The sequence below is a fragment of the Lates calcarifer genome, linkage group LG23, assembly GCF_001640805.2.
Source record: "Lates calcarifer isolate ASB-BC8 linkage group LG23, TLL_Latcal_v3, whole genome shotgun sequence".
In the NCBI taxonomy this organism is placed as follows: Eukaryota; Metazoa; Chordata; class Actinopteri; family Centropomidae; genus Lates; species Lates calcarifer.
In genome coordinates this window covers 7,731,636-7,755,714 of record NC_066855.1, presented here as the reverse complement: position 1 = coordinate 7,755,714, position 24,079 = coordinate 7,731,636, and the positions used below count along the sequence as shown (strand labels likewise).

The 24,079-nt window shown below is 39.4% G+C and overlaps 2 protein-coding genes across 8 annotated transcripts in view; both read left to right on the top strand.

Annotated features, from left to right (window-relative positions):
• Positions 1-1,506: 1,506 nt before the first annotated feature.
• On the top strand, positions 1,507-17,223 carry LOC108886797 (actin-binding LIM protein 1). 7 transcript variants are annotated; one of them, XR_007809245.1, is made up of 20 exons: positions 1,507-1,616; positions 5,209-5,352; positions 6,807-6,990; positions 7,082-7,191; positions 8,200-8,326; positions 8,441-8,534; positions 8,692-8,779; positions 9,338-9,396; positions 9,619-9,675; positions 10,211-10,288; positions 11,079-11,249; positions 11,939-11,968; positions 12,105-12,228; positions 12,399-12,491; positions 13,490-13,537; positions 14,068-14,132; positions 14,389-14,434; positions 14,858-14,932; positions 15,483-15,563; positions 15,774-17,223. XR_007809245.1 is itself a non-coding variant. In XM_018681837.2 (20 exons), the coding sequence occupies exons 1-20, from the start codon at positions 1,604-1,606 to the stop codon at positions 15,885-15,887; spliced, it is 1,749 nt and encodes a 582-aa protein (XP_018537353.1). In that variant the 5' UTR covers positions 1,507-1,603; the 3' UTR covers positions 15,888-17,223. The 7 variants fall into 7 exon arrangements, 6 of the variants coding, with proteins under 6 accessions (XP_018537353.1, XP_050922470.1, XP_050922469.1 ...); XM_018681837.2 differs by lacking the exon at positions 9,619-9,675 and adding an exon at positions 14,554-14,561 and having other exon boundaries at positions 12,402-12,491; XM_051066513.1 differs by lacking the exons at positions 14,858-14,932; positions 15,483-15,563; positions 15,774-17,223 and adding an exon at positions 14,554-14,850.
• A 1,647-nt stretch (positions 17,224-18,870) lies between these two features.
• Positions 18,871-24,079, top strand: part of si:ch73-103b11.2 (restin homolog) — a 46,463-nt gene continuing 41,254 nt past the window's right edge. The window contains exons 1-2 of the mRNA XM_051066508.1: positions 18,871-19,777; positions 22,198-22,275. Coding sequence (XP_050922465.1) covers positions 19,658-19,777; positions 22,198-22,275 — 198 coding nt within the window. The 5' untranslated portion in view covers positions 18,871-19,657. The remainder of the gene's footprint in view (positions 19,778-22,197; positions 22,276-24,079) is intronic.

Sequence of the window (24,079 nt, the reverse complement as noted above, 5' to 3'; positions counted from 1 at the left end):
TGCCAGGTTAATGTGGAGAGTACGCTGTTGTAAGGCTAAGCAGTCAAAAGACTGGAGTCAGCACTGAGATGAAAACATCAATCACTGTAACAATGTTTGTAGTCGGAGGGATATGAAAGGTTTTTGAAGATAAAATATTTTGTGTCCATCTGGAGCTTGTATTCTGTCATGATCTAACCAAAGATCAGACAGAAAATGGCTTACTACAGACTTAATACATAAGTGGATGATAGAATACGGAGGTACAGCTCATAATCTTCTTTAAAGGGTGCCCCAGTGACTAGATTACAAGAAAGATGCATTTCAGGTGGTGACATACTTGTGACAAGTCAAAGTCACAGGATTGGAGGGAAGAAGGCTACCTGATAGAGACTTCCTAGAGCTTCACCTTCACTGTGAAGATAAACCCTAAAAATATACCTCACTTAATCCTCTTAAGAGATGTGTGATAGGAGTTAGTCTTTAACTGCCTGACACACACATACACACACACAGTTGGTCACAAAGTCTTAGAGAGCAACTTAATACCTGACATTCAACAGAGGGCTTTAACATCTTAAGGTCTGCTTTATGGTTCCTCACTTGAAGTCAATCTGCAGCCTGAACTGTTTGGCTGAAAACCTGGACAGCATGAGCATGTCGAGCCTTCTCAACCTCAGCAGCCTGGGCAGGATCTGCGGCTCCAGCCACAGCAACAACATGGTGGTCTTGGACCGGGTCAAGAGGAAGAATTCTGTCAGGCGCATGTCGATAATTGAAGACGGTGAAATTGCAGAGGTTCTCTACCTTATTCCTAAACAATCCATGATGGATCAGCTGCCCTTCCTCAACCCCAATGACTACATCCTGTGTGAAAAGATGGCTGGTATCCCTGCAGGTAATAAGAGTTTTCTTCTTTATGTGGTTCAGTGAGTGGTATCTTTTAGATAAGGTTTCTCCAGTACTGTTACAGGAATGATTTGACATTAGATATTAGACACTTGACATTAGAAGTGTTTTATAAATGACGAAAACCTCATGATTCTCAAGAGGGACATTGTTGAATATTGATTAGATTGATCGCCCAGACAAGCCTTTACACAAACATACAACAGTTAAAGGAACAGTACAAGTCTGTTTATCCACTATTAAATCCCTCCATCAATAAACAGGCTAGAGAGGGTATGAGCAAGTATCATCACTGAAGAAAGGTAAAACTACTGTAATTAAGCCTGATATTTTTGTGTAATTTCTCTCAAAAATCGCACATTTATTCAGGAAAAATAACAATATCTATGATTCATTTCTCATTAAAAGTCACTTCATACCTCCTAGCATGTGTCATAAGTGTGTAAATACCAAAAAGGAGCACTCCCAATACAACTCCCACTGTCTTCTTTGAGAACACACACACTCTCTCTCTCTCTCTCTCTCTCTCTCTCTCTCTCCCTCTCTCTCTCTCTCTCTCTCTCTCTCACACACACACACACACACACAGAGTCTCTCCTGCCCTCTGTGTTTTGGACCACCCCCTTTTCCTTTGGACCAGCAGTCCAGTTAGTTCCTCTCCTCACTCTGATCCGCTGCTCTGAGAGCTCCAACTGAGGTGCAGGAACCAACTGTCATGAAAGAGAAAGGTAGATGTTTGATTTTAAGAGAGTGTGTCTGGCAGAGGATGAGAAAGAAGGGAAAGTTTGTCTGGTTGTGCTTATCAATTTATGTATGTATGTTTTTTATTAAGAATCCAACTTTTGTCAAGTAAAAAAGTCTTAATGCTTCTTCCATGGTTATATTTTTGGCCACAGTAATCATCATTTCTGAAAAATGTGACATAGCATTATACCAACTTTATTACTTAGCACCTTATATGTTTCTATTTGTCAGTTGCCTTTGTGCTTTTTCTTTTTTGCCCTCTACATGATGCCACCATAGAGCTGAAGTTAGACTGTTTTAAACAAAACAAATGTGGTTCATGATTTTGCCTAGACTGCTCTACACTTCTGTAAACTAAGCTATAATGGTCTTACATTATACATTGTGTTATAGTGTTATTAATCTTGCATTGTTATTACATATTGAGTCTGAGATTTGGCTGTGTAATAGCTCTGGTATATGAATTCTGAAAACAAAATTACATTATTTCATGCTCCTCCTTTTATATTTTTGATCTATTGAGACTCTCAAACCAAACATCCCCAAATTTAGAAGCTACATTTGAGGATAAAAAAAACTGTGGTTGCCAAGTGGGGAAAAGTGCAAGCACAGCTGTTACAGCTTATCTCAGAGCATCATACTTGGATAAGACCAGCATGTGATTTTAGCAATTCCTCTGAATTAAGGAGTGTTTTGGCTTGATTATTCTATTTTGTTGTAACAGATGTTTTATTGTGACTAAACTGCTGCAGTGACTCTTTACCAAGTCAGAAAGAGAGATAATAGGTGACATAACATTGTGGTGAAAACACAGTCATTCATTTCACTGAACTGGTGAAATGAAAGACCTCCTGCTATTTGCTGTTCTGATTCACACTGATGCCCTCAGGAAATTATCCACTGACACTGAATGGAAGTAGTTTAAATGAGCTTTTGCACTAATTTTACATCACACTAGTTTTTTTTTCTGTAGAGTTAGTGTGTGTAATTCTGAATCAAAGAATGTGCACATGCCTGGATGCTTTTCCAAAACATCTAAAAGCAAGTCAAGCTCTTTACAAGTGGGAAATGTAAAGCTGGTCAGGACCATTTTAGTGAATGACAAAGACCACAACAATGTCACTGATATTCTAATGTGTTCCTGATAAACTGGGCGTTCCTGATATGTAGGTGTATGACATTCTGATTCTCCTGTTGTGAAATTATGACTTTTTACCAAAAATATGTGAAGATGAGAGCACTTTATTTAAAGCTTATTATAGTAATAACAATGACATCATCCTGTAAACAGCAAGTAATTCAAGGGGAATACAAGTGATATATGTAGCATGACCAAATACAACTGTAGCCTAAGTAACATACACTAACATTACTGAAACTTTTTTAGTACGATTGTACACCAAGCACATTACATTTCATTACTTTGTATTTGACTAAAAATAGAATCAATACAAAAAAAAATCGTCATAAAAAGTCTGGATTCTAAATGTAGATACTCCCTCACTCCTTAAACACACACACAGAGATTTTCCTAGCTGGAGACAGTGTGACAGTGTGTGATTAGCTGCCTGTCTCAGGTTTCCCTCCATTTGCTGTCTTTCTAAATCTACCATTTGCTAATACTTGACACCATATCAGCTTCACATTCTGGGGGAGATCAAGAAAGACTGGAAGACATTTTGGACTCTTAATAAAAATCTTTCCATCTGAGGACTCCACGCATCAGTTTCTCACAGGGGAAACACAAAAACTAAAAACATACATAGGATGTATGGGATAACATGTATGTTAAAACTCCATCAGTCGATTTACAACACAGCTCTGAACTGCAGCAGTAACTCCGTGGATTTCCCCCGTGACAAATGGATTGTTGGCATCACAGCTCTGTCATTAACAAATATCTGAGGCGTTTTAGGACAAAGGTCAGTTTGGCTGAGTTTTTAGTAATTGTTGGAGTTCCATGGCCAGAGGGAGGGTTGCATTCCCACAAGGAGTTTGTTAACTTTGGCAGAGATAATACTTATGTTCACAAGATTCTATGTGAACACAAAATGTCTGACTGTAGCTCTAAAATGTTGCTTAGTGCTTAAACTGATAATGCATTTTCTTTATTTCTCTTGACAGTCCATATGTGCACATTGTGGCTGTGTAGAACTCCAATCACACTGTGAATTTGATCTGTTTGATTTTGTGTAGCCTTTAGCATGGCGAGCTAAATCCACATTCTCTCAGAACTTCCACAGAAAGGTTCTTTATCTTGAATGAATTCTTCATCCTGGCATGGTACAAATAATGACTAAAACCACAGCCTTTCTCTGTCAGAACAACACTGCTTGTTTGCTTACTTGAAAAGTTACAGTAAAACTTGTAATATTGCTCTGCTTTTGGGGATTTAGCATGAATCACCAGTCTGTTCAAAAGCTGTAGTTGTTTGGTTGTAGATTACCGGTCTTTGTCTCATAAAAAGTCATGACTAACACAGTTTGCATTGCACTTAGATGGCTCATAGTGGAAGGTTATTATCATCACGGCACTGCACAATGCAGACACTGTCTTTAAAACTGCACAGACAACTACAGTGCACTTTGTATTAACCTTTAGGAGGCATGGTCTCTTAATCGAGTTTGTTACTACATGCTTGTTACCGATGGTAACAAAATCTCTCCTTTAGTGGGGCAGACTTGGAGCCACATACCAGTGGTGCTTGACTCAATTTTCTTAGTGTTCACGAGGCTGAGTTAGGTAACCAGAACAGCTCAGAAGACATTTCCTCTTCCAGCTTTTATGAATGTGAGGATCTTTCTGTTCAGGTCAAATAGTTTCAGACACAACTCATCCAGATGATAATATTTAAGGTATATTTCCAGCTGTTGTTTGCCTCATGACTGAGTTTGTTCTGTCTCCAACTGCATATGAAAAGAAGAAGAAGAAAGTCTGTGTGTCCTTATTTATTTGTACGCTGGGTGTCCACACACTGGGAGATGAAGTGCTCTCAACGTGCCACATTCTTTCCCTTCTCTCCTCTGCTAATCACATTCAGGACCTTTCAAGTGGGCTGTGATTAGATTGTCCAGGCATCCACCTGCTTCTGCTGCCATATAAACATGAAAAAGATAGAAGGAGAAGGAATGAGGTTGAGCTTTCATCTCCAAAACCGCAGTGTGACACACAGAATATTCCTGCTGCTGGTGTTAAACATTTTACCTCTCTGCAGTGAAATAATGGCTTATTTGTGAGCCCTGTAATCCGCGGGATTAAAGCCTGTGATTCTGTACATGCTTGTTTTTGTATATGTGTGCGTGTTTCTGTGCCAAAAGCATGCCTGTACATTATGTTCAGTTATGTAAGCACTGAAAGGACAGTTCTAAGGGACTGTTGTATTGTAATGAACTGCTCATCCAGAAAAAGGATGTAATATTGGATGGATTGCCATGAAATTTTGTGCTGAAAATCAAGGTCCCCAGATGCTGAAACTTTGATGATCCCCTGACTTTCCCTGAGGCGATCAACATTTGTGATTATGATTAATAATGCATTCGTCTTCACTGACTTTACTTCACTTATTCTTTCTTGTAGTGGTGCATGCTCAGGATGGCTGCCACCCGTGTTCTCCATCTGGGAAGCGGGTCATCCAGTGCTTCAGATGTGGGGAGCAATGCAAAGGAGAGGTGCTGCGGGTCCAGAGCAATCACTTCCACGTAAAGTGTTTTAGCTGCAAGGGTGAGTACTTTGAATATGTCTGAGCAGACTTAAACATTATCAGGCAAGCTCAGTGATGGACTCCCTCTGCGTCTACATCGAGAGCAAACCACTGAACTGAATTCCTCATGTGCAGAGTAAATAAACTGGTGTCTGTCTTGAGCATGTTATGATTCAACTGACCACAACTGACTTGTGCCCCTAGGTAATTACTTTATTATGGGGTTTGATTTTAAATAAGGAACTTAAACTCAATTAAATCAAAACATGTATTAACAATTTTACGCTCAAGTATTAACGCAAGTAACATTTGACCTTTAGGGCTGCATTAAAACTGTTTATTTTCAGCAGGTTAGTTTTAACTTGAACAGCTCCTCATTTATTAGTTTGCCATCAAATTCAATTTATTACACAACATTCTACATCTACAATGGGTTGTTGTGAGAGCCTCCTGGGTTGTCAGACAGTCATTCACCGGAGTTACTCTGCTCGGTGGAAAACATATTTCCTCAACAGACTATTGTCCCCTGCTAATCGACACTGACAGGCTTCTCGTGTTTTTGCCCTTTCATCGCATTGTGACAGTGTTTACAGCACTGAGAAAACAAAGAGACTTTCAGAGCAGAGAAGCATTCAGTGTTTTAACAGTGGGAGGACCTGGGGTCTCTGAATTTGCTTCATTTGTTAAGAAGATAAAGTAGTCGTTTTGCACATTTATTATCATTTAAGTCAATGAAAATATGTCCATTGTGAGTGACTGACAGCAGGACAGAAATAGAGCAGCATAAATCTGTCCTTGGCATCTCAGTGCATCCTGTTGTGGCAGGTTCTGGGGAACAGTGTCAGAAATGGGTTTGGTCGTATCAAATGACTCAAAACAAGCTGTGAGAAAGATGCCTTCATGTCAGTAACTTGTCACTGGGATGATCAGCACACACACACACACACACACACACTCCAGCAAGCCTGGCACAATCACAAGGTCAGACAGTCTAAATAGCATTTATCTTATCCCTTTGATGGATTACATAGCTGTTGTTAACTTATCTTTGTGACAAATGTTAAATAAAAGGCAACTGTTTAAATAGTAAATTCATAGTTATTGACCCAAAATAATATATATATAGAATTTATACAAAGTAGTCAGAACATACACATCTTGTCCAAAAGCTTTTAACAAAGGCTCATGAAGGATGCTTTGAAAGTGATTTTCTAGGCTTGATAAGGTCAAATGGTTAGTGGATTTCAAAATAAAACTGAGGTTATGAATAGGGAATGAGTCCTAATGAGTCAGAAATTAATTGAATGATGCATTAAATAATTTGGTAAGAAGTGAGGAATGAGTGGAATGAGTTTAGGGAGAAATCATAACAAAGTAAACGCAAATGAATATATCATAGTCTTCATTTTCCTTTTCAGTTACAGTTTTCGATATTAATCTCTTTCCCTCTGTATGAATGTGTGTCTGTGTGCAGTGTGTGGCTGTGACTTGGCTCAAAGCGGCTTCTTCGTGAGGAACAGTGACTACCTCTGTCCGCTGGACTTCCAGAGGCTTCACGGCACACTCTGCAGCAATTGTGGGGAATTTGTGGAGGGAGAGGTGGTCACAGTCCTGGGGAAGACCTATCACCCGGCATGCTTTGTTTGCACTATTTGCAAGTAAGTGAAAAGAAAACTATGAAGTATTTTTGGGGAGTTTTTGTTTTATTTTTCCAAAAAATTATGGGGTATATCTGTCACTGTCTCTCAGGAGGCCCTTCCCTGCTGGCGACTGTGTCACCTTCAGTGGGAAAGACTGTATCTGTCAGCGCTGCATGCAACCTGTGTCTCCTACTCCTACAGACATTAATTATACCAGCAGTGAGTACATTCTTACACAATTTACCCTCTGAGTATGAGAGCAGGTGTTCTCATGAAAGATATTTATTAATGATGCTTTAAAATAGATCAAAGGGTTTGATCCCTTGCAGACCTAATCAGACAGTGGATTATGCACTGATCACTGGCCAGATGTGGATCCTATGCCATCTGTCTATTTAGTTCATCCTGTGGTGAAGAGTCATATGAGGTCTGTGCCTCAAGCCAACCTCCTTCATCACAGAGAGATCTGCAAGTGACATGTTTGATTATATTCCAATGTGTGTATTTCCTTCCTTGTGTTTTGAGGTGAAGCTCCAGTGTGTTTTAAACACTGGATAACAAGTCATTTGAGGTGATCCATGAGAGATTTGCAGACGTGAACAATGAAGATCATCATGACTCTGCAGGACCTGACAACCATCATATTCAGCTTTCATCCGGGAGATTACTTGTGATGGCTGGAAATTCCTTTTCACATCTGCACACTGTCAAGGAATGCAGGCTAAGCATCGTCCCTAATCCCAGTCTGACCTCCTCCAGGTAGACTGGATATGTTTTCCACAGCGCTGGGTTGACAGCACCTTACAAGTCTGGTCATTCTCCTGGGATCCTGCCAGGCCATGACTCAGATCTCAGCCTTTTACCTCAACTTGACCTTATCTGCATAACAGCCATAGACATGGGAGGGATCAATAGAGGATCCAGACTCACAAAGCCTCCGGATTAAGAGGGTCTCTCCGCAGGACTGTACAGAAAAAAAATCTACAGACACAAAAAGCTTGAGCAAAGAGCTCTAGTTCAGTGATATCAAATGGACCTTTACTTTTAATGTTTGTTTCATACATATATAAACCCGGAATAATTCAGAAGAAATTAGGTATTGGATCTAATATACACTATCAACAACTGTAACTAACACATTTACAGTAAAATAAATTTAAAAAAGTGAAGGGCCTCTTCGACTGTGCAGTGTTTACTCTTAATGAACATGTATGTGTGTGTTTTCAGACTGCACAGGCTGTGGTAGAGACATTAAGAATGGCCAGGCTCTTTTGGCCTTGGGTGGACGGTGGCACCTTGGCTGTTTCAAGTGCAAAGCCTGCAGGAAAGTGCTGAGTGGAGAATACATCAGCAAGTAAATACGATTCTGTCATTCATACCTTCTCTTATTCATGAACTACAGACTATGCATAACTAATAGATAAATAACAAAGTGTGGTTCTCTTATATTAAATGTTTTATCTTTCAGAGATGGTATTCCCTACTGTGAGAGAGACTACCAGATTCAGTTTGGGGTACAGTGTGAAGCATGCCACAAGTTTATAACAGGAAAAGTCCTTGAGGTAAGACAGGTTTGCTCTTGCTTCTGTTTTTCTTTGGATTTTTTATCTATTGCTGTTGGAATTTCTCTACAGCATCCTGTATAAATGTTTTAAACAACACCTCAAAACCCAGCACAAATTTTAACATTCTGAGAACCTTTCTCATTATCTGCTCTAGGCAGGGGACAAACATTATCATCCAGGCTGTGCAAGATGCAGCCGATGTGACAAAATGTTCACAGAAGGACAAGAAATGTATCTGCACGGTCAGTTTTAGATTATAATCATTCTGTGACTATACAAGTACTAACTCATGTTAAGAATATGGATTTGGTCTTGGATAAATGTTGTTTGTTAAAGGTGCTATATGTAAGTTTTGACTACATAGGCAATGTTAGCATTAAGTGCTTTTTACCTACCAGACTAGAAGAATTGTTGCTCAGCATCAAACTTCATTCCTTTACTCACTAAGAGCTGTCTCCAGTTCTATCACTTCTTTTCTTCTACTGAAGTTAGCATGCTAACCAGCTATATACTGTAGCATCCAGTCTGCCTTTAGTCCAACATGAAAGGATGAAGAAGTAACACTGCCCAGAGAACTCTGCTAACCTCTTGTAAACACAACAATGGTTGAAGTAAACAGCTGTTAATGCTAACATTGGCTATGTAGTGACAGCAAAAACTTTATTGCACTTTAAGGACAACAAATGTTTGGTGTAATTTTCTTTCTTTATTTAAAAAAAAAGTATTTTATTTATCCTTTTTTTTTTTTTTTTTTTTTTTTGCTATAATGGCCACAGTAACTAAGTGCTAATTGTTTACAGGATCTACAGTCTGGCACCCAGACTGCAGAGACAACAGCAGAACTGAGGACATTTACAGGGTAAGTTCTCCTAACTTACCACTCAGTTTTCAGCTGTGTGAGCTGCAGGTAAATATATTAGAGGCAGAATGACATGATATCATTCCCACAACTTTCTTGAAATAAGTTGTTAATGTGCAGCTGTTGTTTCTGCTGTTACAAAGAGGATCTGATATCTGTGCTACATGATAAAGACTTTTAGCTGCACAGTGTTGTGTCTTTACACATTCTCTTCCTTCTCAGGTCAGCAAACCAAAAACACCCTGTCTTGATTTCTTTTTCCCTCCACGTGAACTGAAGGTTAATATTAGACGCTAGTCTGCTGTTTGTGCTGATGGTTTTCTGGAGTGAGCAGGCTGTCATCTCAGAGTTTGAGATTAACCACACATGCTTATCTCACACGCAACATAGCTAAAAAGAGCCTTTCATTTACAGAGGACCGGTACACTGTACACAACATTTATTACATTTTAAAAGGACTATGAAGTTTCTTTGCTGACTTTACTGCATGCGTGGCTGTGTTCATGTTTGGCCTTGCAATCTTATAGAACCTGCACAATTTAATATACACCAGTGTGCTCTTTCACTTTCAAGTACTGTTATAGCTGTCTGTCTGACAGATATCATTATGCTAAAAGGCAGAAACACCAAATTATCAGTATAATGCACATATGCTCTATTGTACCAGGTCTTTATTATACACTACATGTGTAAAAGGAATCTGGTCAAAATATAATGCAAGCACCAAGTTGTGTGTGCATTTAAAAAAGATGTCATTACAAGCTACATTTTATGAATCAAACTGACATGGCTGTTTTGGTTTTTTGGTCCTTAGCCCACTAGATCTTCATCTGAAAGCTCCTCTTCCAGGCCGGGTTCATGCACTCCAGGAAGTCCTGGTCGAACTATCTGTGTAAGTTCCAGTAACAACATCTGTTTAGCATCTTCCGTGGTGCACAAATCCACCGTGGCCTGATTTACGTTTCATTTATCCCTTTATTTATACAGGGGAGTCGCATGGACAAAGTGTCTCTCTTGCAAGATATTTCTTTTTGACTATACTTTGAACACATCTAGGGAAAAAAGGGCCAATGTGGGGGGAAAAAAATTGTAAACATATTTTTTTCAACTTTACCTTGACTGATCGGAACTAGTTTCATCTCACTTGTGAGAGGAGAATGTGGTTTCAATTGTGGTTGAATGATGATGAGTGAATGCTGTTTAAATGTTCTCAATTAATTCTGTAATATACAAGAAAATCAACCACATATTGAAGAGGAATTTAGTTTTATTTGCTTTATCAATTTGAATGCATTGGCAATTCAGATTGAATTTGATTAGAAAAACAAGCTGTTGCTGTAAATATCCTTTGTTCCCTCTACCCAGCCTCCTGTGATCCATACCCTGTTGATTTATTGTTTGGAGGAAACTTTAACCCCATCAGAATTTACACTTTTTTATATTTGAAAGCCTGAAAAAATATTTTTATAGTAAAACAGAAATAGGAGATACAGTCTTTTTGCTTCGCGTGCCATATTCAGACCAACATGGTGCTGTGGGATTAAAGTTTCATCCCTCCCTGAACTGACATAATGAGTAACCTCTGACCTTCTACCTGACCTGACTTGAACCCATCTGCCCCTTCTATTTCCCATCCTCTGTGTCCTCCTCCCACCCCACCATCCTCACGCTCTCCTCCCCAGGCAAAAGTAGATAATGAGATCATCGATTACCGCGACTTAGCAGCAATTCCCAGAGTCAAGGCTATATATGATATAGAGCATCCTGATATGATATCCTATAAGTCTGTGAGCGACAGCCCCTCTGCTTTGGACAACAGAGGCAACAGACAGGACAGGCAAAACCCTGCAGAGGTAACTTCACCCAATGCTCCAAGTAATTTCCAGTGACATGTTTGTGGATCATTGTTTTGGTGCTTTTATTTTTTTCTTGGTTTGATTTATGAGTCAAACCAAGGGGAGTCTTTTTTTTAGTTGTTCTCGTATTTAATTGTATTTGGCCCAAAGTGCAATAACATTTATTGTGAAAACAGGACAGATGTGTCTTTAAAAGTGTTTTGGAGCAAAAGTGCGTCTAGTTTCACTTTCTCCAATAACAAGTTAAATGTTTAAAGTCAAAATCATAGCAGATATACAGTTACTTGCACTCTACTTTTACATTTACATTTTTACATTTTACATTTACTAATGCTGTTATACATAGCAATGTACAATGTTCTTATTGTGTCAGTGAGCCTGCATTAATGATTACTGCCAGGCGAAAGCAGCTTTACATTCAGATCCATTTGTTTCCCACCTTTATATGTCTTCATGTCAAAACCTCATATCTCCAAGCTTGGTGAGTTTTCACATTTAGCATAAGTTAAGAGTATGATAATCTAAAGAAAAGAAAAAAAAAGACACATATGGGTTAGGATGAGGTCAGGATTGCTTCTCTTCAATGTCTAAGACACAGGGTTTTTACTTGAACATATATACTTATGTATGTTGATGTGTGATTTGGTTAATATGTTGATTTTTCTTCTTCTGTCTTTCTAATTTAGTCAACAGGGAATGTATCTGAAAGCACGGAGGTACATATTTTTATCACCTTTACACAGACAAGGTCACATACAGTATAGTATGTACCAGACCCATATGACTCCATATAAATGAGTTTTGATTTGTTGCATATTTTACACACTTTTCTTGTGTCTTTCTATTTTCAAGGAGAGCTTTGAAATGAGGAAGTGCATACCAAAATCCACAAGCCACGGATCTTTTCATGCAGGGTACAATCGCCACAGCTACACTCCAACTCTGTCCAAATCACCGCAACACTTCCACAGACCAGGTGAGAGGAACACACAAAAGTAAATTATCTCAATCTTCCTATTACTCTTTGTAAAGAAGATTAATCCTCCCTTTATCTGCTCACTTTTTTCCCTGTTGCGCCACCTTCCCTTATCTTCTCTGTCTCTATAACTCCTCATCCTCCTTCCACTTCTTCCCTGGAATAACAAGCAGGATTGATGCTTTCTCCCTCTTTATTCTCTGGCAACAATGACACCTGCTCCGCTTGCCCCTCTAGTCACCACTTTCTCCCTCACACCACAGGTAAGACCCCTCCTACCCCTCACCTCTGCCACCCTTTTCTGCAACCCTTCTCCTCCACTCTGCTATTAGTAACCTTCTGTTATCTTTGTGTTTCCTACCAAACACTTATATTTAATGGGAAATCCACTACTTTATGTAGTTAACTACAATGACAGTTATGAGTGCCATTATAAAATAAGAACGAACATCAACTAGTTTAAGTTTTTTTGACTTTAGAGAAGGATGGCACAGAGATGTGATTCACTTTTCTCATAGAAACACTGAGCCATCTAGTGGTCAAAGTTCACAGGAGGTGTCAGTCGCACACAAAGACTCTTCTTGAGGAGACTGCACAGCAGTTTGTGTTAGATGAGAACATCTAGATGCTTCCTGCTCATTTTACACTGGTCTTCTTTTTATTTTTATTTCCCCATTTTTGCATAATTTCCTCTCTTTTCTCTGGTTTGATTGATTAAATATATAATTATAAACATTCCTGTGCCAAACCTCAATCACATATTCTTCTACAGCCATGCCTATTTATAGCAGTGCTGTGATTTTTTTTTAAAAGCCTGTTTTATTATATGTGTAGATGAGATATGACAAGCTTTGAAAAAGAATCACTGGCATGATGTGTTTTTGGTGGGAAATGAAGATCAATCACAACAGGTCTTTGATTTCTGTGTACAGCAGCAAGCGGAATGTAACTTTATTTATTCTGAGTCTTTATTAGTCACTCAGTATGAAACATTAGATCATTTTTAGACTCCACAATACGTAAAAATAAAATATATTTAAGAAATAACTTACAGTTGTTCGTTTGTAAAGGTAAAAATGAAAAATTAGTGGGTGTGGTTTTACCCAAGTCAGGGGTTGATCCTTACTAATATTTGTTTAAAACACTGAGAAGGAGGAGATATGGCAACTTGCTGCCAAAGAAACACTGCATTATTTTGATTCTGTAGTGTGATACTGTAGAATGAATTATCAGCTAACCATGAATTACTTTCTGCCTGCAGATGAGGGTTTCCACATGTACAGGAGGCCTCCAATTTATAAACAGCAAGGTATAATATGACTGTCTCATCTTTCACTTAACTCTCAAGCTTCATATGAATGATAAATAAAGCAATATAGTGTATGTATATATGTACCTCAGATGCTGCATGTGACACTGATTTAAAGTCTGTCAGAACTGTTAGACCAGAGCAGGCAAAGACCATTTGGATCCCTGAGCAGGATTTGACCCCTCCAGTGTCCATATCTGTTCTGTTGTCAAACTACTACAAGCCAACATACAATACATTTAAGTTAATAATTTGGCTTTACCAGTAACCTAATCTAACCTAAACAATGGACTGTTAAGTAAAAATGAAATGTAAAAAAATGTTAAATGGAAAATGTAAATATAAAAATAGAGCAGTACTGAGAAGTCAGTGTTACAGAGCAATTAGCCAAAGGTTAAGAAAAGAACCTGGCAAAGTCGTTACTCAGTGTGTTTACTCAGTAAGTCTGATCTAATTTTGGCAAAATGCCAAGACTGATTGTGAGTTGTCTTGTAGTAAACTAATCTAACTGCTGTTTCACTTTAACACAGATCCAAATTCCTCCACATCCCAAACATACTCTTTGCCTCGATACGGTCGCAATGGCCTCCATCCGGTAAGAGCAGCATTACCTACATAACCCTCTCTTTAGCATCACTGTATGTATATGTGATGTTTCCTTTTGTTTTTAACTTTTACTATATCAAAAACATGGTGTCCAGCCAGCTAACCAGATTGTATATATGAGATTTTTGACTCTGAACTAATATCTAGTTGTTATGTTTAGAGTTAAGGTATTAAGGTAATTCCATTTTTAAAAATGAGAAAAAAAAAAATTAAAAAATGTTTTAATGTGTTTGTTTCTCATTAAGCCACAGTCAGCTGATTTCTCCCACTTGAACGGTGACAGATTCAGAGGTAAGTATGTCTACGTCTCTGTTATTTACTATAAATGTTGTCAGTCACTACAATATTAAATCAGTGGATAAAATTTAATTGTGTGTTGCTTTTGCCTTTCCTTCTACCTCGCCTTGCAGATTATAAGGTAAGTGAAAAGAACTGAATGGAGTTTTATGTGATGTTGAATCACTGGTTTTGCTTCCTTTCCCTGTTTAGTTTCAGTTTACTGCATTTCCAAACGACTGACCTCATCTCACTGTCTGCATCTGCATGTTTACAGAAATGCATAGTTACCTCAGTTTCAATTCACGCTGAATGAGTGACGCCTATCGTATTACTGACTTTTTAATCACACATCTTATAAATATGCTTTACTAACAATAATCTGATTAATCCTGCCATGACATTTTTCCTGTTGCATGTGTTTGTTTCATTCTATAGCTCATCCATGATGGTCAGCATCCATTAGCACGAATGGAGAGAGGAATGTCTATGCCTAATTTGTTGGAACCAAAAGCAAGTATTATTTGTATCTTCATGTTTTTGCCACGCTTTAATTCTCTGCCAAACTGTGTAGAAGAGAAGAGTTTTCACTTATGCTCTGTACACCTTTAAAGACTGCATATAAGAACAACTATAATGAATACAAATAATACTCAATACAGTCTGGAGGAGCTTGGGAAAGATTTCAAACACTGGCTTGCTAGTTTAATAGCTGTAGGATAGTGCTGAGTATGCTCAGGTTTCAAGGACAGCTTCATTATTATCCTTCCTTTATGGCAGAATATGTGAAAAAACACTGAGTCTTTTGACAAAGGCTGATACATGCAGGACCTTGACAGTGTTTTCTTCTCTGAAGGCTGAAGCACTGGTATTACAGACTTCAAATATCCATGCTAACTGGGCAGTGACTTGAAACAGATGCACATTTGCATGATACACAATGCTCAACTCCATCTTCATCTCAACAGTTCACAGCATAAATGTACAAAAGACTGTGTTTTGGTGTAACATAATGTGATAATCAGTTTGTGAAGCATTCTCAGCCAGTCTTTGTTTTGTCAAGGTCTACCCATATGAGGTGCTTGCAGTTAGTAACAGAGGGCGAGGGAAGCTTCCAAAGGATGTTGACAGAACAAGACTTGAGGTACAGTAAAGTGTGAGAAACGCATTCATACAATGCAACAGAAATTTCCTTTGTAAGCAAGTAGTAGGTTCTATTTTAGAAATGCATGCATACTGTAGCTGTTTACTTCTTTTCTCATAATTCAGTGAAGTTTGAAAGAAATTAATCTGCCATTGAGCTACATTGCAGCTTTTCCAGAATAACTTTTATTCTTGTTTGTTTCCGTTGTAGCGCCACCTTTCCCCAGATTCATTCTTTGAGGTCTTTAGCATGGATATCCAAGAATTTGACAAACTTCCACTCTGGAAACGTAACGACATGAAGAAGAAGGCAAATCTCTTCTAAATGCAACCTATTTTAATTCAATGTTAATATGCAGTACATGTCAACTTCTGATTAACCTTTATGTTTATTTCTTTGCATTTGGCACAAATGTTAGAAAACTGAACAGCACAAATCACAACTTTACAGGGCCACAGTTAGTCTCTCTAGGCTACTGAAATGAATAACAGTTAAAGCTATAATACCTCAAAGCAGATATGAACACGTGAACTCAACTTAGTTATAGTCTTGGCTTCGGTAAGAGCCAGTATTTTACTTTCCTATGTCAGACCTAGTCTTCCCAGGAATTATGTTCATATTGGACGATTCAGCTGAATGTAATTTATGCCCATTCATCATAAATGGAGCACACAGTGTGGTGTTTTTGTAGCTTGGCGATGAGTAAGGGCAAAAAGTAAAGTGTTTGTCTTTGATGCTTTGCATCCTGTTTGAGACTGACAGCTGAAGTCTTTCCTTGTCATAGCTAACCAAGTTATCTTTGTTGCCTAACTAAAAATGCACTGTTAGTGTATTTTCACTGGACTGATGAGGGCGCCAGATCACTAAAATGCTCACACACCATGTTGCTAAGAGAAGATTTGTGCTGAACCTTGGATTAAGTTTAATGACAAAGTTTCTGATGACAAATAATGTTTTAATTATTCCTGAAATATCTGCAAAGATGATGGATGAGATATGGTTAAGGTTAGGCCCCCAAAACATTTGCAGCACAAACAAACTGTAACTGAAACAACATTTTCATTGGTTTGTCTTTGCTTCTCCACTTGCCTTCTAAAAACTAGAGATTTACTGATGTTAGAACACAGGTTTTGAGAGTGTTTAAAGTCAGTCACATTTGTGTCTAAAATGTTTTAAAGCTGGTTAACCTGAAGCCTTTGTCGATCAATAGTGCGACCCCTTTATGAATAGTGCTTCCAATGATTCATAGTGTAGTGACTGAGTACATGAAATGGACATAACCTGTCATCAACATGTAATTCTGATAAAAGATAGTGAATTAATCCCCCTTGCATTTCACTCATGTTTCATTATTGTGTTATGTGATATTATATTTTTGTTACTCAGTTAATTCTTATTTTGTTGTCTCCTGGTTACACAAACATCATGTTAAAGCACTAAACTGGTTAAAGAAAATATGTGAGATCTGTATTTCTGAGTCAATATATTATCACTGGAATGTGCTTTATTGGACTGTTAAATGAATAATTAAGATTATTATTTTTATTTTATGTTTCACCCTTGGTTAAGCTTGGCTGTGGTAAACTGTGTATATTACCTTGACATTACTGTTTGAGCACACCGCCACCTCAAATGAAATAAAACCTTGCACTTCTTACAAGTTGGGTAAATAAGTGGCTTTTCATTGACAGGATGAAAGAGGTTGAGTGTTTTGAGCACATATTTTAACGCATAATTTCAAGTTTTTGGTGCATCTCCCAAGAGAATCTCAGTCTGGATCATCAGCTTGGAATCTGTAGTTTTTCACTTTCATGTCGACTTCAAAGAACCTGCCCATGACGACAGGACATTCTTGATCTGATTATCTGCACAGATACCTTCATGGTTACTACTCTTTCTGTTCAGTATGCATTTCTTAAGCATGCAGATTTCAGTTGCACTCAGTAACAAATTCATATTTGTTTTTTTATGTTTAAAGATAAGCTGATTTATGGGAGAATACGAGTGAGGGAAAACTAAATTACATCAGTTTTTCCACTGGAAGTAAAACTCCTCCACAACTTTTAATAACATCTTGCTAAATTTCCATGATGTACTTTAATAGTGTAATAAGATAAGCTACCTATTATTATGGAATTAATTAATGTAGTAATTTTCTGTAATGAGTCAGTTCTGGTTTGAGAACAAAAACACTACAAAACATGACGACATTTTCATAACATCACAGTATTGTGCAACACTTCATATTTTCACACATAAAAACCAGCTGCAAAATACATGGACTCAACCCCACCTGCTATCCATCACTCATACATTCCCATTTCATTTGTCTCCAACATATTTGTACTTTTTTTTTTTTTTTGACCCAGCTTGGACCCAGCCACTTGAAATTTAAAACCAACAGATGGTGCTCTGGAGCCTGAAATCACAACATCACACCAGGATTACTTTCCATGTTTAAAATTAACACCTGCCAGACTTTGGTTAAGCTTGTGTTTGAGCAGTGTGTTTGAGACATCTTTTCCTTTACTTGTATCTTTCATGGAGCAGCAGCAGCAGTAGTAGCAGTGTAAATATAGCCTCCACCATGATCCCTTTCTTTGCTTTACTGTATAGACCCAACAACAAAACAGGAAGGATAATGTAAGCAAATTAAACCATCATAAAATTATTTACTATTACTGCATTCATGCTTTGTGTCTGTAATTTACTGATTTGTTGTTCTCAGAAGGGAATTATGGTTCATGTTATGTTACTGTATCCTGCACAGACCTTTTGTTAGCCTACTCTCATTTTTGACTCACTTTAACATTAGGTATAAATACTTTTGTATGTTTTGTTTGTATGTGATTGTGACTTTAGACTTTTGCATGTGCGCACTCCATAAGAGGTCAGAGTCAGTGTGATATCTTGTTTACCAGTCATCTTTATCAATGTTTTTGTATGTTGGAAAAAAAAGGACTTATCTGACATGTATTGAAGATTAGTATGCCACACAAAAACAAATAATATCGGCTAAGGAAATAACCTCTACAAACAACGAGGGTAGCCTGAATAAATGTAGCCCACAGTCCGTCTTTTCAATTCAAAATGCAAAATATTAGCTCAGGCTATCAATGATAACATCACAGTTTTGCGTGGAAGTTAGTTTTGTTGTCATGGGCTCTTTAAAGCCCACCTAGCCTGAGGAAAGTATTTAGAGATTTCTAAGGCTTTCTATTGGACACGGCCCCAGTTGTGGGCGTGTCGACGTACGTGATTGGTCACGGTTGCTGTCACTCACCACTCCACTCTCTCCTGAGCGCCTCCCCAACCCTCTACCGACTGGCTGTCCGACCCAAGCGAGGATTTTCACGAAAACACCAACCGCAGACTGCGTATCAGTGCCAGCGAGAAGGCTGCTACGACGGACGGGACCCGGACGCTATGGATCCATCGGCATGACAGTCGAGTCGATGGCGTTGCTAAAGTTGGACAACGGTGTTCGGCCTTGAGCAGAGTCGTTAGAAGCGTGAAATAGATTTAACGGCGATGACTGCGGTATCACTTGTTAGATAGAAAGACACAGAGAGGGAGAGAGAGAGAGGGAGTGAGAGGGGGCAAAGTGGACTCCCTCCCTCGGTAGACCCGTTCCGCCCGATGGAGGCAGACTGGACCCTTGCAGTGAGCTCGAGGCCCGGAATGTCACCTGTGAAACGTCGACACCTCGCTGGAGCACGCGACTGAGGAAAAGACCGCGCACATCCGTCGACAACTTATCTGACAACTTCTTAGCAAGCTGTGTGTGCGAAAAAAAAACAACAAAAAAGTTAGCAGGTCAACGTTAGCAGCGGGAGGCGACCCCTCGCTCAAGATGACCGTCATAGATATCACTTAACGAGAGGGTTATTTCACCGCCTCAGGTAACCTAGGACAGGTGAACAGCGCGCTATTTAATGGACTTTACGCTTTGTTTTTTTTATTACTTCATATTTCTCCGTCAGCAAGTTGGCATCGACCCATCTGGCTGCGAGAATTGAGCAGTTTTGTTTCTCAAACAAAGACTTCTCGGTTTTTTTCCCTCTTCATCAAGTGTCACCTTTTTTCCATCAACCATGTCATTCAAAGACAACCCCTGTCGGAAATTTCAAGCCAACATTTTCAACAAAAGTAAATGCCAGAACTGCTTTAAGCCCAGAGAATCACATTTGCTGAACGACGAAGACTTAAATCAGGTGAACAAATGTTTTTCTTTTTTTTTTCAAACACTGAGTTTATTATATTTCTCACTTGTGATATTACCTGTGTAACCTATATTAATGAGAGAAGGAAGCCTAGTTTGAATATTTGCGTTTGATGTGCATATTTCAAAGGGTTAGTCATGTGTCAACAGACCGTGAAGTGCAAAGGTTAGGTTAATTGGAGTAATTAGTTTCCAGCCCAAGGGCGCATATTGACCTTAATTCATGCAGATATAGGCCTCCACCCAGCTCCATGCCCTCCAGCACAGTAGCCTACTGTCAATTGCTTTTATTTGGGTTACAGTTATGTCTGTGAAATCTTTTATGAACTTGCTAAAATGTCCCATGTTGTAATACTTCCTTCTGGCATTTTACCTTCTTCTTATTCTTTGCTACACTGTTGTCTCCCTTATTCCCAAATTACCCAACTATCAAGTCCACACCACTTTGGATGGGAGACGGGTAGGCTGTTATAAAACACATTGTTTTCCCATTATACATAAAACAAATGAGGATATTCCACTAACACTCCCTGCTGGGCTGTGTTGTTGATATTGGCAAGGTGTGAATGGTGGCGTCAGGTCACACTGACTGAACTTTCTTGGCCAATATTGTGATCATTCCTTTTGGTAAGGTGATTAATAGGAACAGGTTAGGAGTCACATGTATCCAGGTTGATGGTTCATCTGAACGAAAACTCTTCTGCCAGTGATATCCTCACCATGGCTGGGTGAGGCCATGGCTACTGCATTTTCCTGTAATGTTCTCCATCGTGACCAGTGGGGATGGAAATAGTCTTGAGGGCTTTTGTCCTTCCCACTGGAATTTCTGACCCACTGGCTATCGAGCCATCCTGCGGTCACTGTTCTTTTCAGTGAAAGGTTATCATTTGTCGTTGGGAGACTGATGACCCAAGACCTGCAGATCACGTTGTTTGATGTTGAATAGTACAAGAAGATACTCAAGGCCTGTGAATCTCATTCTGTGCACATTTTGAGCCAGAACTTTTGTCATTCCTTTTGCCTCCCCACCGACTCACCACTCAAAGGCCCACACTGTCGGTGCAGTATTACATAGTCATTTATGATGATGGGGGGTGGGGGGATAAGAGGTTGGGGGCGCCTTTGCAAAATGAACACACACGAACACACTCAAATTACTCCGTTTAACCACTGAACCATTGAAGAGTAAAAAATGACCCAGATTCATCTCGTCTCTCTCTCTCTCTCAGGAGGCCTTGCCATTTCGGGCCGCTGTCAGGTCATGTGAGGAGAGATGGGACGTTTTTCTTAGCTGTGCTGAGTCTCAGTATTTCTCTTCGGCTTTTAGATTAATACTCCACAGCAGTGGGTGCAGCTAGTGTCCCAGTATCAGTTTGACTCCCTCTTAACCCTTACTGCAGCTTTTTCAGATGTCAAAAGTTGGATGTTGTTACTCTTGCCACTCTGCTTAAACTCTTGACTGTTCCAGGTTATGCTTGGGATTTAAAATTCCTATTATGTCATTTTGTTTACAGAGTCGCTGAACTGAGAAATATGCTGTACCACCTGTAGTCAAAGCAAAAGAGGATTTTATGGTGGATTATACCTGACTTTACATGGGATAAAGTTATGACTGTAATCAAAACCACCGATAGAGGAACATGGAGGTGCCAGACTGGCAGGCTGTAAATGTCAGAGCTGCTCCACTTTATTTGTAGGCTACTGTACCATAGAACAGGGGAGTGCAGTCGAATTACACAAGGGACTTAATTTACTGAGCTGTTTACGTGTAGGTAAGATTAGAAAGTAAACATTTTGCAAAATACATGCTCCTTTACACACAGCCATGCAGTGGCTTTTTTAGCTCGGCAAACAATTGCTGACTACTAGTGTGGCTACCGTTCAAGTATGTTCCAGAACTATTTAAGAAAGACTGCCAGGCCAACTTGCATTTTGCAGGACAAGTTTGAATTGCAAATCTGTAGCCACAAAAGCTCCCAGACTCTGTACCACTTTTCCTCTCCTGTTTCTCATCCACTGTTTTTCTTGCTAACTTCTGCCTCTCACTGCCTCCTCCACCCACCAGTCCACCCACTTAGAGGATCAGAGAGAAAATCATGTGTGTTAGCCTTTCCTTTTTTTTTCTATTCCAGGGCAGCATGGTGCTCTGGAATACAGCCAGCTGGAGAATGTAGCCTGCAGTCAAGGCAGCTAGTGACTAATACACACCTTCCTGGATTTAAACTAAAGTGTGTGTGTGTAACTGTAATGCTGTCTGGTATTAGGTCACAATTTGTCGCCTGAACTAGGGCCTTGCCTGCAGTTGTATCTACAATGAATTAACATGTGCATAATTGAGCTTTGAATCAATATGTGAACGTCCCTGTTTTAGTGTTTGCTTAATGCTATAATTGTGTTTTCCCCCCTCACCAGGCAAAACCTATCTATGGAGGATGGTTGCTGCTGGCACCCGAGGGAACTAATTTTGACAATCCCTTACACAGATCTCGGGTAAGTGGTTTCATAAATGCTTATCTTTGCTGGACTTGTCCGCTCATGCCAAGAGTTAATAGGTGCAGTTTTCAGGAATTTGTGTTAAACAGCGATGAGTATGAGATGGATAAAGCTGAGAATATCAGGGCTGTCAGTTATTGGGCTTGATTAGTCCCTCCTTTAATTTTGTTATCCATTCTGGCACTCACTCAACATCTCACAAACAGGAGGTCTGTACTGCGGCTCCTGTAGCTGTGTATGGATGGAGCAGCTTCCTGTGGGAGGCTTGGAAGAAGCCCCGTTTTCAGACAATAATGAGTCCAATATTGACTTTATTTCATGAGTCCTTCTCCCCTAGCATCATGTAACGGGAGCCTTGCTCTGTCGCACCACTTCCTTTATCAGCTCCAGGATTATACTGTGGTGGTGCATCCCCAGAGAGGAGTAGGGAGAATGTGGGGGAGGAGAGGGAAAAGTCCCAGTTCTCACAGCCACACTGATGGCTTCCATATGGAGTTTTTTTGGGGGGTGAAAAAAGCACCTCTGGATCCTTCAACTCAACTACTGTCAACAGTCTGCTGCTGCTTTGACATCATCACTCATGTGCTCTGTCTATTCTTACTATCAGCTTTTCACTGTGGGGTTATAATTGGTGGCCTTTACGTAGTGCTGAGGTGAGCATTGTTGGTCAGGTTTTTAACTGACAAATAACAGAGGAAAAAGTGCTGATGTGTTGGATGAGTCATGTTTTAGGACCACTTTAGTGTGACAGGTTGCAGGTCTGTGGCTCTATTCTGTCAGCATGGCATGGCATAATTGATCTTCAGCAGCCCCTCATAAGCCACATATCTCTCATTGTTTTAATAGAATCTGTGGATGTGACTGCAGTGTCCCTTTAACATCACCTATGAGGGTTATCAGCACCCCTGTTGAGACCTTCTAGTGCCTTTTAGGTTACAAAGTACCACTCAATATTTCATGGATTGGGCTCTGTTGGAATTGGAGCCCAGGAAATTTAACACTGAGACAAAACGGTGCATTAATGGAGGGGAGTGAGTGGAGAGCTGATCGAGCCAAGGAGGCAGAAGATCAATGGAAACTGTTACCATGTCATTTGCACAAATATCAACAGAAATTCTAACCAAGAGACAAAGTGACTCCCCTCTGTGTTAGATTTGACCTTGTAGTTTCAGAAATATGATAAGCCTCATTTTCTTCAGTAGGCTGGGGTCCATTGTGCTAGGATGATGTTATATTGTCAGATATCAACCCCCAGTTGTATGCATTTATCATCCTGTATGAGAGATCTGGTCCATGGTTAACACTATTTAAAGTGCAGTTTTGTGTACTGATGTGAAAGGGTTAGCCACTCTGTTTTTGTTGTCATGTACCCACATTCAGCTGGGGTATCAGACAAATAAACAAACCGAAGAGTTGCAATTTACATATAGTCTTTTTTTCCCCTCCATATAGTTGTGAGGAACAAAAATATGAAAACTGGAAGATTGATTTCTAGACTGAACCATGAAAACCTTGTGATGTAGTATATGCTGAAAGTGTGCTGCCTGGCAACGGTTTCCCAAAGGCATTCTTGAACTCGTGTATTTACCACTTGTCCAAGTCTTTATACCCTGAGGTATATAGTACATGAGACTGAATATTTTAATTGGGACTTACAGATTCATTTACAGATCTGATAAAGAGATATGGGTCTATATGTTCAACAGTCATTGCTAAAATTTGGCTTTTCCTGTGTTGCTTCAGCCTTTATAAAATTCTGCTGTGGTTTACTGCTGGGACTGATACTGATATCTAGCATGTG